The sequence below is a fragment of the Nilaparvata lugens genome, chromosome X (genome assembly GCF_014356525.2).
Source record: "Nilaparvata lugens isolate BPH chromosome X, ASM1435652v1, whole genome shotgun sequence".
Classification (NCBI taxonomy): Eukaryota; Metazoa; Arthropoda; class Insecta; order Hemiptera; family Delphacidae; genus Nilaparvata; species Nilaparvata lugens.
Genome location: NC_052518.1, coordinates 24,107,428 through 24,121,441, shown reverse-complemented (window position 1 = coordinate 24,121,441; position 14,014 = coordinate 24,107,428). Strand labels below are relative to the sequence as shown.

Genomic DNA, 14,014 nt, shown 5'->3' with positions numbered 1-14,014 from the left:
AATGCCTAGGCGCGGCTTTCGTTAAAAATTTTCTCTCACGCCTCTCTGAGACATAACTGTCCTGTAAGTGGCTATACTACGTATGCTCCATTACAACCCATACATTTTAATGAGTTGACTATTTCAGTTTCTTACTCCCGCGTGGCTGTGGATCATTTTTCTCTCTTGTCATCTAAATGATTATTTGTGCATGTATACGATATGACTTGTTTTTATCCGCATGGATGAAACCGTGAAACGGTTTTTGCCTAAAGGTGCATGAGGGCAACAATTTAGCTGGATGCAAAAAAGAACTTTTGTTCCGTGATGCACTCAACATTTTTCTTCCACTAATACATTTTCCAACACTTTATTACACAGCTTTACCTTAATTACGATATTTTTCCCAATCTTAAGCAAATAATCGAGTTAATTATTACTGTAATATGCTAGAATCTAGACTCTAGACATAAACGATTTATGGACGAAGACATTGAACAGTGATGCGGTGCTGGTGCTTATTATGTAGGCCTACTTCTTCCATGTTTTTTAGATAGATCCTCTTCTAGTTTCATAAAATGAAAATTAGCAGGGTAGTAGTAGCAGCTCCTGTGGATAAAATAATGTACAAAATTACAGGTGTAGGGTGGAAATAATAATAATGATTTAATTAGCACTCTTATCTATCGGTTTGCTTTAAAGCGTGTTTGATGAGATACAGTATTTGATATTATAGGTACACGTAGATTTCAGTCATGATGATTCTCATTTATTCATCTACCTACAAACATACATTATTGATCGAATCTCCCAAATTGTGAACGAGGAAGGGTCGCGGATACGATCCCAGTGATGACCACAAGAGTTTTCGGTTCTGCATTTTCCATCCCGGCTGAAATACAATAGCTGTAATGTCCATTGATGGAGCTGAAATATATTATTCAGGCAAAGAGTGCCTTCCCTTATATTAGTGAGGACATTATGGTGATGGACATAAATTCACTACCAATCGATAGAATATAAAAATGAATCATAATTGAGCATTATTGAAAATGCTGGGCTTCTGTTTTGGCCAAACAACTTTAATTTTCCTCTATTCAAGACCAGGGCAATTCCGAATCACACTGCAGTGATTCATAAGTGCAGTTATCTATATTATAGAGGTGGAACGTGGAAGTGTAGGCCTACGGTTTGCTGGAGTTTGAAACAATAGACTTACACTACTGTCAAACAACATTCGATTGGAATAACAATTATTGATACCGAGCAAAGGTAAATGGCCTTGGTAGAGGCTCTATGCCAAGTTCAAATCACAGCCTATAAAACAACCAATGCTTAAGTTTAGCTGTCTGTTGACAGTTCATCTTCACATTGCAAGGATGTATTATTCATGGATTATTGGTGAGTTTATTTTTGGAAATTATTATAATGCATGTATTAATTATTTGATTACAAATTCAAATAGGCTGTTCTTTAAAATAAACCCTTTCTTGAAAAAAACATACCATATTATACAAGAATTATTGATTAGTTTTATTTTCAAAGTAGCTATACTTTCGTAGTTACTATACATAATATAATTTTTTTTATACAATCAATTATAATATTAATATTTTTTGTATTATTAATTCATCACTAGGTACTGGTATGATATGAATAGATTTTTGAACATTTGTTTATTTAATGTTCTTGAAATGGAAATTTGTCATTCATGTAAATATCAAATATCATTTTATTATTGAATAATTTACTTTTCGAATAACCTATCAATATTGCAATAATATTATAAGATTCAAATCTGATTCTTTTATTGAGCCTTCAAATTCTTATTTTTACTCTGTAGGCTACTCTATCATTACTGTACTTTTGTACTTGTACTGCACTTCAATTTGAATAGTTTAGCTTTAGGTCATTAGAATGATTAATTTTATTCATTAATAAATTTTGTATGAATTTTACATTTTCACAATTACATCTTTTTCAATTACAACAATCAATAAGTTCATGAATTATAATATTTTATCTGTAGTGTAAAGGCTATTATGAGATGCATGCATGCTCTAGTTTATTTGTGAGTTTTAAAAACGATCATCTCCTTTTCAATTCGAATATCTAAAGCCATTATGAATTCAACATACACATACCTTCTTTTACTTTCCTTGCCTAATTACCATAAGTAAGAAAAGTATTGCTTTTCAAAAAAAATTAAGGTTCCCTATTTTCAAGTTTTCTATGTTTCAAGGTCCACTGAGTCCAAAAACATGATTTTTGGGTGTTAGTCTGTGTGTGTGTATGTCTGTGAACACGATAACTTCATCAACCGATTGACTTGAAGTTTCAAACTTGAGGTCCTTATACCATGAGGATCCGACAGTAAGAAATTCAATAAAATTCAATTCAAGATGGCGGAAAAAATGGCGGATAATAGCTAAAAAACCATGTTTTTCACCGTTTTCTCGAAAACGGCTCTAAACGATCTTCATATCTATACCCTGGATAAGCTCTATCAACTGACAATACATGAGTCTCATTTCTGTGAAAATTGCAGGAGCTCCGTAATATTCTTGAATAAATGGATTTTGTTAAATTTCTATCATGGTTTTCTGAAAAGTGACTTGACCGATGTTTTTCAAATTCATACCCTGTACAGTTATTTATCAGCTCCATCAACAGGCATGAGTCTCCTTCCTGGGGAACTAACAGAGGTTCCACCCCATCCTTGATAAATGGTGTAATATTACATTTTTTCTCGATTGGAATCGAATCTTCAATTCGAGATCTATAAAACTTGATAGTAAATATCAGAGTAATCAATATACGACAACTTTTTAACTGGGAATTTATCGTAAATAATTGTGTTGCATTCCATGGTATCACCGAAACAGAGAAACAGAATTAATAGATTATTTAAATATAGATGATATATAAATTTAAAATAACAGTTTCGAAATAAAGTTTTATTGAGAACAAATGTAAAATGTAAATTCTAGACTTGTAATTTATAATTTTTTGGAATTTAATAACGGTGACGTGTGCATGACGTCGTCACTGGTTTGAGGTGTGTCTACAAGGCTTTGCTCTGTACTTTGTGCTTTTCCTCTTCTCTAAAAAATGGTGGCTGGCTACTGAAAAGTGTTTAGTGCTCTCTGAATATTTTTCTGTTTAATTGAAAATTTTAATGTTTTAAATTGAGTTTTGAACAGTTTATAGTGTTCTAATTTTGTCTATAATTGTTTCGTGTGTTTACAAGCCTATAGCCATTGTTTTCAACTATATAAACTGGATAAGTATTTTAGCTTGTAATGATGCTAGGATGTTTAAGTGTGTAAGGTATTATTTTTTTTTAGATTTGTGTTGTATATTGCCAAAATTCTTCTGAAGATTATAAGTTGGTTTGCTCTGAAAATTGGATTTCTCATTCATAGGCGATAGATCCATTCATAGTTTATCAAGAATCTACCACTTTGGAGCCGATAACTTTCCTTAGGTTTATAGGTGAGAAATGCTATCCAACCTATTTAGGAGAAATTGGTAGCACGGCAATGGACTTTGTAACCTCCTTCTCGTGCATGAGGTAGGTTGGTGGGTAGAGCAGTTTATTCAAAAGAACACATCATAGTCTAGATATTCCATCTGCAGAACAGCTGTTCCGACGACTATTAAAAAATCATAAAATTTCACAATTTACAAAAAGGAAAATGTACTCTGAAAACAATTATATACAATAGTATGATCGTAGTTTTCAATATTGTTGTAAATGTGCTTTTGTATTGACACTTTATTCATTAAAAGTTTACATTTATATGAACAAGATAAAAATAAAATAAAACATCATCTTTGAACGTATCTCATAAAACTTCAACTTATTTCATTTCTATCTATAATCAGTTCGTTGCCAAAACAGTGACCTTGACAACCGTGCTCACATGATAAGTATCCATGTAGGGCTAGCCTACACCACTATCCCCCCCTTAGGGATGTTGGTCCCCAATATCCAGATTTCCTAGATAAGATGCTAGTGTACAACCTTTGGTTTGGTTCTTCCTTCAGTTTTCTTAATCCTATACACAACTATCCTCTTCACAATGTAGTACAGGTCTCCCCTTGCTCTTTCTAATTTTGAGCAAACTTTTTTTTTAATTTCCAAATTCAATTCTTACAAATAACAAACTTAAACAATTGGATATAGCAGCATTTGATCTACCACATTGTGGACTTCATCACGTCCTCACCAACAATGTTTAAACCTTGAAATCGAACAATACTCTGCCAAACCTCAGGACAGACACACTTCCTCCCTGCCAGACAGCCATGCCTCTGCAGTTCCGGACAGTTGTGCTTCCTTTCAGCTACATGCTGAGGACTGAGGAGTCCCATTCGAGCTAGTGACTCCCTAACTTGCTCCTGATTTTCTCACTTATGCATAACCTAATGCATGTTGTAACCTGCACATCCTACCTGTACAGGTAGGCAGTTTCCTGTACCCACACCCTATGTGTGACTTCTTTGAGCCACCAAACAATGTTGCTTCCAACTATTCATCTCTGATACTTTATAGGTTGAGGGATAGAAATATCCTTTCGTATCTTGGCATTGTCATTGAATAGCATTTAATATTGAAAGCCATTTCACAAGCAGTCAAATCATTCTCAATTCATCTATTTGATTAAGATCATTCTTCATCAGAAAGAAATTTGAATTCATAAAATCTTGTTTTAAAAGAAATAAAATTTTTAAATCAGTCAGACCAGGCTACAAGAACATTGTCTCCAATCGCCTGTATCTCTTGTAGCCTCTCCACGTGATCAGATTCCCCTGCGAATCACAATAACTTTTGGCACACTAAAAATGTTATAAATAAATCTCAGAGCCAACCTAAAAGGCTCATCAACGTTCATAGCAAACCAATGGCCATAATACTTCTAAACGTCATCCAGCATCTTTTCTTTTTCCCCATCAACACTAACACAAACTATCTCAAACAATTTGAAAATTTTCCTCGATTCCCTGTTGCAAATTTTGTCCCATATTAGATATACAAATTCTAGTATACCTTCTTCGAGCGAATTTACCGACTCGTTGAGTGCTTCCATCTCCATTTTAATCTTGCTCGCGTTTTCATGCAAAACGTTTTGAGTGTACGGTATAGCAAACTTTTAGTACAATTTTCTTCAAGAATCCTACTTCCGACACCAATGTTGTAAATGTGCTTTTGTATTAACACTTTATTCATTGAAAGTTTACATTTATGAACAAGATAAAAATAAAACATCATATTTGAACGTATCTTATAAAACTCCAACTTGTTATAGGCCTATTTCTATCTATAAACAGTTCGTTGCCAAAACAGTCACCTTGATAACCGTGTTCACATGATAAGTATCCATGTAGGGCTAGCCTACATCAATTTGTAGCCGCCAATTGGCATTGTGTTATTCCCCTAAATTATTCTCGTTTAATGTTACAGTTCAATGAGCAAGGAAAGTTGTGTGAGTGTACCACGCCATATTTTTTTGTTCTATTCTCCAAAGATTTTAATTTCGAAAAGTGTACTGGTTATAGAAATATGAACATTATCTTTGGTCGTAGATAGGCTACCTGACACCATTGTTATTCTTCCCCCACATAACATAAAGGGTCAAAACAATGTGGAGCGACGAAGGTAGAGGATAGCGCAGAAGGTAGCTGGATGAGAGTGTTGAAAAGTAATGCATATATATTCAAATTCAAATGTTTTAAAACATAGTGGAGCAGTGACCGTAGAGTGAAAAGAAAACATTTAAATACATTCATTACCGTAATTCTCAACACTCTCAGCTACGTTCTCCGTTACTACCCTCTTACCTTCAACGCTCCACTATGTTTTAACGCTAACAAAGATGATACGCTAATTCTAAATGGGTCATCTCAACTAGCTCTTTGAAGACGGTGGATTGAATAAATAGCTATAACCTAAGTTCTACAAAATTATTGCATGTTTCATGTCTCAGTAGAGTGAAGGCCCGTACTGTACTCTCAAAATTGGACCCAGTAAATGAGTACCGTAGTATCAATGAAATAGAATTATAGTACCCTTTAAAATTAATTAAATAATAAAACAATAATACAAATTGTAACGTAACTACCTTTTGTTTTATTATTTTATTAATTTTAAAGGGTACTATAATTCTATTTTATGAATACTAGAAAGTAGCCCTGAATTCATACATTAAATTTGACTTGTTTCAATTTTAATATTGAAAACTTATCTGTGAAAATATCCCTACCTGGCAAATTACTTTTATGTTACATAATTGATTCAGTTATTAATCAATATTTTCGTGGTATTGATGTTTAGGAATACGTCAAAGAGTCTTGACTTTAATAATGATTACCATAGCTTTTTTGATAGAAGAATATGCGATGCTATATTATAATAAAGCAGAGAAATGAAATCTCAGCCATCAAAATAATGGAGATTGTGTGCTCTGTTTTCTATTTTATTTTGGACATGAAGTTTAAAATCACGATCCATTCATAGCTATGCTGATAAAAATTGAAAACTCATTTATTAAGGTGAAAAATAAAAGCGATATTGTTAGTTCCACTCCGTTTATTCAAGCCAAACTACTTTCAATGCACTTGAGGCATCATCATCAGTGGGCATTTTTGACTACTCTGACCACTGATAATTAAGTGATTGGCCTTAAGTGAAATGAAACTAGTTTGACTCAAAATAAAGTGGAACTGATAATATCGCTTTTATTTTTCATCTTAATATGGAGAAATTCCGTAACATCTCTGTTTATATTGTAAATTTCATAATTCAAACTTACCGTATTTATCTTTTAGTTCGTATAGGAATGTGATGTGATTGAACCCAATTGCATCTTAATGGAACTATTTTTGAGGGTTCTGCCTACATAAGCTGCAGGATTGTGCATGGTTAATGCAGAGATGATGAAAAGACTTTTTCAGCGTTTTGTGTTTACCATCGGAAAGCGATTGATTGGAAGTGATATTAATGAAGTCGACTCATGTTGGTCACCCATCCAACGGGATAGTGTCAACTATCTCACCTTAACGTTTAGATACCAGTGTGAATATGGATTCCACCGCTTAGTTAAAGTCATGACTGTTACTGTACTTAGTTAAAGTAAAACTGATCTTCAATTATGAATAATAGCCTTAAATATAATAATGAATCACTTGAATTCAATTATAGAAATTAGATCACATCAATCATGAATAATAATTATAATTATTTTCATATATTTTATTATATTATTATTATTAAGTTATATTTATATAGCCTTATAATTATATCAATAATATATCTATTCATGATAACAATTGAAAGAGTTTCAATTGTTATCATGTTCAAATGTTCAAACCTGTTGTTTATAAAGTATATATAATTTTGAAAATAATTTGGATCTAGAAAATAATCTAGTACCGTAATTGTGTTTCAGGTATCTTTGTGATAGACTGCCTAATTGTTTGGGGAAAGCCACATTTACGTGTAAGTACATGAATAAAGCCTATTTTTGGGAAATAATTTTTATTTGATCTCTATATGAATTATTTATGATTAAAAACATACTAAATATGTGTCAGAATCTCATCATTATTGGACTCACTATCCAAGTGATTACAGTAAATAGTAAAGTTATATTCTAAATGATAATTTGATTAAATGCTAGTATTAGTGGGTAATCACTTGTTCTGAACGTCCAATTTGGTTGCAAGATTCTAATTATTTTTTTAGTGTATTCTAGAAGGTCTCTAAATACAAATCAGAAATCAAATCAAATGGTTTTTTATTATCCATGATAACAGAATTCAAATTCAGTTCAAGAATTCAAATCATACAATATCGTTACATCTTTTGCAAACAAATCATCATGAATAAAACTTACAGTTGAAATTAAATAATTCATCGTAATAGCTATAAATCTAACTACACAGAAAATACAAACACTATTTTTTCAATAAACTTCATGAAAGCTCTCCACTAAAAATAGACGATTTTTGAGAGCTTCTTGGGCTCGAGTGACTTTTGCTGAAAGTTAACTTCTTTAACTAAATAATATCAACGACTATCAAATATCCTTTCTTGATGACTTAATTACTTAAATAAATATGAGTAGACCACTCATTAGGCGTATTAATGCGTTGGGTGTGCAATTCTGTACCGGTATATTATGTAAAATGTTGCATGTATATTGTATACGGTAATACCTAAAGGCTCTTGCCGATTGTCTTTAACGGAAGCTTGAATTTGTATTCTCTTGAGAGCAAAGCAAATACGAAATCATCCAATGCAATAAATTCTATGTCTGGACTGCCTCACGATTCCAACATAATGACTCAACCAAAGTGGGTCGAAGTTTCTCGAAAAAGATGGAATTTAAATTATCTAATCTCTATTTTATACAAGATAATCAAGATAATAATTAATCAAACAGAATTGCAAATAATATGCTACCTACCTCAATCATTGCCCGAACGAGTTTCTATAACGATTTTTATATAGTAACGTAGGTCTATATCATTGTTAATAGGTTCCCTTTAATGATCTTCTGTTATACTCGTTATCAATTTTCGCAGTTAAAGCAGCCTTCAAGGGATTTGGTATATAGCTTATATTATTATTAGACTTTTTAATTGATTCTCAAAGAGTTTTTTGTGAGCCTCAATAATTTCTTGTTTAAGTGGTTGTGGAGAGGGCATTACTTCACCACGTCATAAAAAAAGTAATTCTATTATTATAATAATTTTGGGTACATGCCAGGCTTGAATTTACAATGGGCTAAAGCCCAGGGCGGCAGAATTTAGGGGACGGTAAATTTTGGTGCAGACAAATTACAAAAATATTCCAAAATTTGAAAGTTATGTGAAAAAATATTACTTGAAAATTTGTGAGCATATTAATTTGAAAAATTAAATTTGAAATATTAAATTTGAAAAATCAGTGTTCATCAATCGTCCATGAAACTATGATCATGCAAAGTAATCCAAAATAAGAGAACTACAGAGAACGGAGAACGATGTTTAATTTTATAATAGTAAGTTCAGAGGAAAATTGTTACAATTGGTAAGTATTATCTGATAGGAATAAATTATGTATTAAATATCTTTTAATAGATATAACTATCCAGCAGCAAGCTTGCTGTGCTCACCTTATCCGTCTAGGAAGGGAGCTTCACCTCCTGGACCCCAAAATTGAGACAGTAGTAAAAGACGCTTCACTTGCCCATATTTTTTCATTAAAATATGCTTCATTTGCTGTTATATCCATCACTAGAAACTTCCAAGTTCGATTCAATCACCTGCTGATTTGAAATTTTCAAAATATGAGTTATTCTTTAGATGAGATTAGCCGAGATAACATAGGATGTGATTCTCTATATTTTGAAGCTATGGGAAAATGTTTATGGCAAAACCCGGTTTATATTCGTCAGGAATAAGAATATTTTAAGTACCTCGTAGGGATTTTATAAAAAAAATTGAAAATTGTAACATTTCAATTTTTTTCAGATTTCAAATTGAAATGATGTAGAGAACTTTAAAATCATCTATCTGACCCTCACAAGTTCTAATTTACTTGGAAAATCTGGGAAATGCAGAGAAAAACTGGTTAGAAGAAACTTTCTACTCCTCTAATCAGTACCTCTAATACTTTAACTGAAACAATGTATCATATCGGTACTTTTCTAGTTGTCATTCTTGGAAACCATAGGAAACATTATAACGTATGAAAAGCGTATATTGAAAAATAAAACGTATATTAAAAACGCAATTAAAAACAAGACAAATCCCGGTACTGATCACTGATGTACATCCGCGTAATTTGAGACCCCTCTCAACACAAAATGCTTCTAGACCTAAGCTGATCCTTAAACGCCGAAAAAACTGATTTTGGATAGCCCAGGGGCGGCAAATTTTTAATTTTGCTCCTGGTCCACGCCACAGTATGATAAACATTGAGAGGTTGTGGAGTAGGCATACACAGTTTCTAGTAGACTTGGAATCATTGGAGCTTATTATTCAAATTCATCATGTTTCTGAATATTATAAATATAGATGGAATTAATACTGCACAAAACTAGTAGACAACTTTGACTTATTTACTGACAATCTAATTGAATTAATGCATTCATTTATTCTTGTTCTTTTTCCAATAGATGAATCGCGAGCTTCTTGGACTTCCTAGTAATGCAACAACAATAAGGGAAGAAATTTCCACCTCTTTCACATGTGAAAGTAGATCCTATGGATACTATGCTGACACTGAGAATGATTGCCAGCTTTTCCATGTGTGCCTCCCAGTGCAATATGTGGATGGCAGCCAGGAAACTTTCAAGTGGAGCTTCATCTGTCCTCAGGAGACTGTATTCAATCAGGTACACAATATTTCCAATTTTTTAATATTTTCCAACTCATAAGAATCATCTGCTTTGTGTAAGAATCAAAATCTGTCAATTTATCCCTACTGATACTTTGTGATGAAAATTGGTATACATAATAAAATGATAAATAATATGGTAGATAGAATGCACTACAATATGGCTGATTCAGAGTCCATAGGAACCATGAATTCCGTGAGAGTATCAAAACCTGTGATTTTATTTCTACTAATACTTTGTAATAAATCGATAATAATACTAATCTTTATTAGTGTTTGCAGTTAGATTCTGGAAAAATTAAATTTCAAGCATTATTTCACTATTTCATGCATAGATACACCTCAATTGGAATTTTCAGCTGATTCAAATCAAAAAGTGTTTTATTCGAAATCATAAACATTTATTTAGTACATACAAAATTATTTAAATAGTGAATATTTCCCACAAAGACTGAGTCTGTGTGTGGTTGTATGAAAATATTTCAATATCGTGAATTAAAATTAGGTAACAATTTTATTATGTTTCTACATTCTTTAGTAATTCAAACAATGCAAATCGTTCATACAATGGAATTACCTATCCTAATTAATAGCTATAGGAAAATTAATTACGGTAGCTTGAAAACACTCATTAGAAGTACACAAATTCACAAGAGATTGAATTTTATCGGCTGATTGAAGCAGTTGCTCTGCACCATCCCTACCGACCTCTAACAACCTTCTACTCAAATGGTGCTTGAAGGTGTAAAAGCTGGAATTTCCTATCTGTAATAATAATAACTTGTAAAACTAATTAATTTATTTATTACTTTTATAATTAATTTCTTGAATCAATAATTAGTACTAGGATTAATTGATATACAGCAGTACTAGAACTATTAACAAGATAATAATTCTATGCAGGTACCATTTTATTTATTTTTTTTCGAAAAAATCTGAAACGTAAAACTACAGTATGAAAAAAACTAAAATGGAACTAGCATAGAATGAGAATAGGGAAATTCTAGTCTAAACACCTAGAATTATCCTACTCCTAGTACAAATCTTAGCCTATTAACTATGCTTTCTTTCTGGTCTCTCTATTTCATAGAAAATATTGAGTAGTAGCCCACCATAGTGAAATTCTGGTTATAAAGTCAGCATATGATTAACTAACATTGGTTCGTTATTCTTGTCTGTCACATTAGACAAAGCAGATAGCTGTGTCCTTTTCCAAGTCCACACCGTTGCCAAATTGAACTATGCTGATAATGAACTATTACTAGAATATCTCATGTCAGAAATTATAAGTATTTATTACTAAATCATGAGAATATATTTTCTTGGCGAATAAAATATGCCAAGGTAGAATTGATCATACAGAAATTATGAGTATTTATTACTAAATGATGAGAATATATTTTCTTGACGAAAAAAGTGTAGGCCTATTTAAGGTAGAATAAATCATACCTACATTATTAACAAAAATCAACAATAATTAATATCAGATCGGATTTACCGGGATAACTTGAATAACAACTACGGTATCTATTAAAAATGGAAATGTGGCCATAACGTCTTATTTATATAATTTCCACTGACTATAACGTGAGTCTCACTATAGAATATGTATCTATAATTATTATAATCGATATAATATTAAATATAATAAATGTAAAATGAATAATATATTATTATTAATAAAATATAATAATTATAGATTCATCTTCTATGTGAGATACAGTTTTTTTATTGTTTGCATTTCTCTATAAAAATGCACAAACAGGAAACAGTTTTATAAGTTGTAATAATCTGGTGAAATTAATGTTTTACAGGAGACATTCACTTGTGCAAGACCGGAGGATTCTGTGGCTTGCAAAGATTCACCACTTTTCTACATGCTGAATGATCGCTTTGGACAAATAGATAGTGTGAATATGACCAACTCTATTGATGGACAAGAAATGATTGATATGGAAATGGAGGCATTATAAGTAGTCTTTTGAAAAAAGAACAGACACTGTTGAAGATCTCAGTGACACAGCCTGAATGTTGTTGTTTAACAAGTCAAAAACCCATCGTTCTAAATTTATATAATTTGATTTTTATCAACGTACAGTAGGCTACGTTACTGGTAGGGTCACCAAGCAAGGCCCTTGTAAACATGATTTTTTCGTTTTTCAACTAAAATATTGAGCATTTTTCATTACATTCTGCAATCAACTCTTGTCTGTGTATTCCAAGAAATCTTTGAATTTGGTACAAAATTAAACTCACAACAGAAATGTACTAATCATGGCCAACTATTAGTCGAACTTGTGCAGGGCAAAATTCAAATTACCAGAATTTTGATAGGTTTATACTATTAAATGATAACTTTGTGATAATTCAGTACTGAATAAAATGAATCAAACATTGTTAAGTAGACCTATTAAAAAGATACCACTTTGTTGCTGGATGAAAATCCATCCTTTTTTTTTCAAGAGCTGTGTTCTCTCAGGTAATTTTTAACCAAGCAATTTACAGGTTCTGTGACTAATCTTAAGTCTGCACGTAGGCTATTTACTGACAATCCAAATCTGACAAAAAAATATAATACTGCAAAGAAGGAATATTTCAATGTATCAAATCTAAAAATTATGAACAATAAAATAAAATAATTTTACCCAAAAACCATTTATATTATTGTGTTGAAACACAGTAACCACAAATACTCCTGTCCCTGCCTAAGTCAAGGAGAAAGCAGCATTTAATAATAAATTGATTACCTATACAGTTTTGATTAAACCATAATCTATTACGATTAAAAAATTTTATTTTCACTATTACTTGAAAATTCTTTCAAACTGAAATCTGGTTCAATGCCACATTAATAGATATAATATAGAACGTTGAATGCTCATACACATAAACTATTCGTAGTTTTATGGCATCACGCCAAAAGCTACAAAAATCGTATGAGTATTCAACAATTTATCTATTGAGTATTCCATCTTCCATCTATGGAGAATCCTACCTTCCACCAATGGCCACAGTGATTGTTACATGGTTCCTCTATTACACAAAGTCTTGTGTATACCCGCATACTGTGTATGTTTGCACTGCAGACATTATGACAATCATAAAGAGATACTTTTGTAAAACTAATGACAAATGACAGGATCTATTAATTAATGAAATCAGATTCTAATATAAATAACTTGTCAGATTTTAATATGAATAACTTTTATATTTTTCACAAATCAACATTCTTTATCTTGAATGTGCTTAATGAGATCAATGATTCTACAAGAATAACCATACTCATAATACCAAGTTATCAGCTTGAAAAAATTAGGATTTAGGGACATACTGGCTTTAGCGTCAAATATGGAAGACCTTGTATCGCCGTTGAAGTCTGATGAGACGACTTCATCTTCTGTGTAGCCCAGTACGACTTTCATTCATCGTTCAGAGGCGTCCTTGACAGCAGCTTTGATGTCATCTATTGACGTTTCTTGGCGCAATTTAACAGTAAAGTCAACAACTTAAACGTTATCTATTAATTTGTATTTACAAAATAGTTCATTTAGATCGCAATAAAAATAAGTAAAAATGAAAATGGCACAATCTCCAGCCTTTTGATAGAACTTATTGACTCTAGTGCTGGATGAAGTACCAGTATTAAAT

General features: G+C 31.9%; 1 protein-coding gene across 1 annotated transcript; it reads left to right on the top strand.

Moving 5' to 3' along the window:
• The first annotated feature begins 1,278 nt into the window (after window positions 1-1,278).
• On the top strand, window positions 1,279-13,011 carry LOC111047161. Its single transcript, XM_022332837.2, has 4 exons — window positions 1,279-1,380; window positions 7,431-7,480; window positions 10,146-10,364; window positions 12,181-13,011. Exons 1-4 carry the CDS (start codon window positions 1,311-1,313, stop codon window positions 12,337-12,339), a joined length of 498 nt encoding a protein of 165 aa, XP_022188529.1. The 5' UTR covers window positions 1,279-1,310; the 3' UTR covers window positions 12,340-13,011.
• The last annotated feature ends 1,003 nt before the right edge of the window (window positions 13,012-14,014 follow it).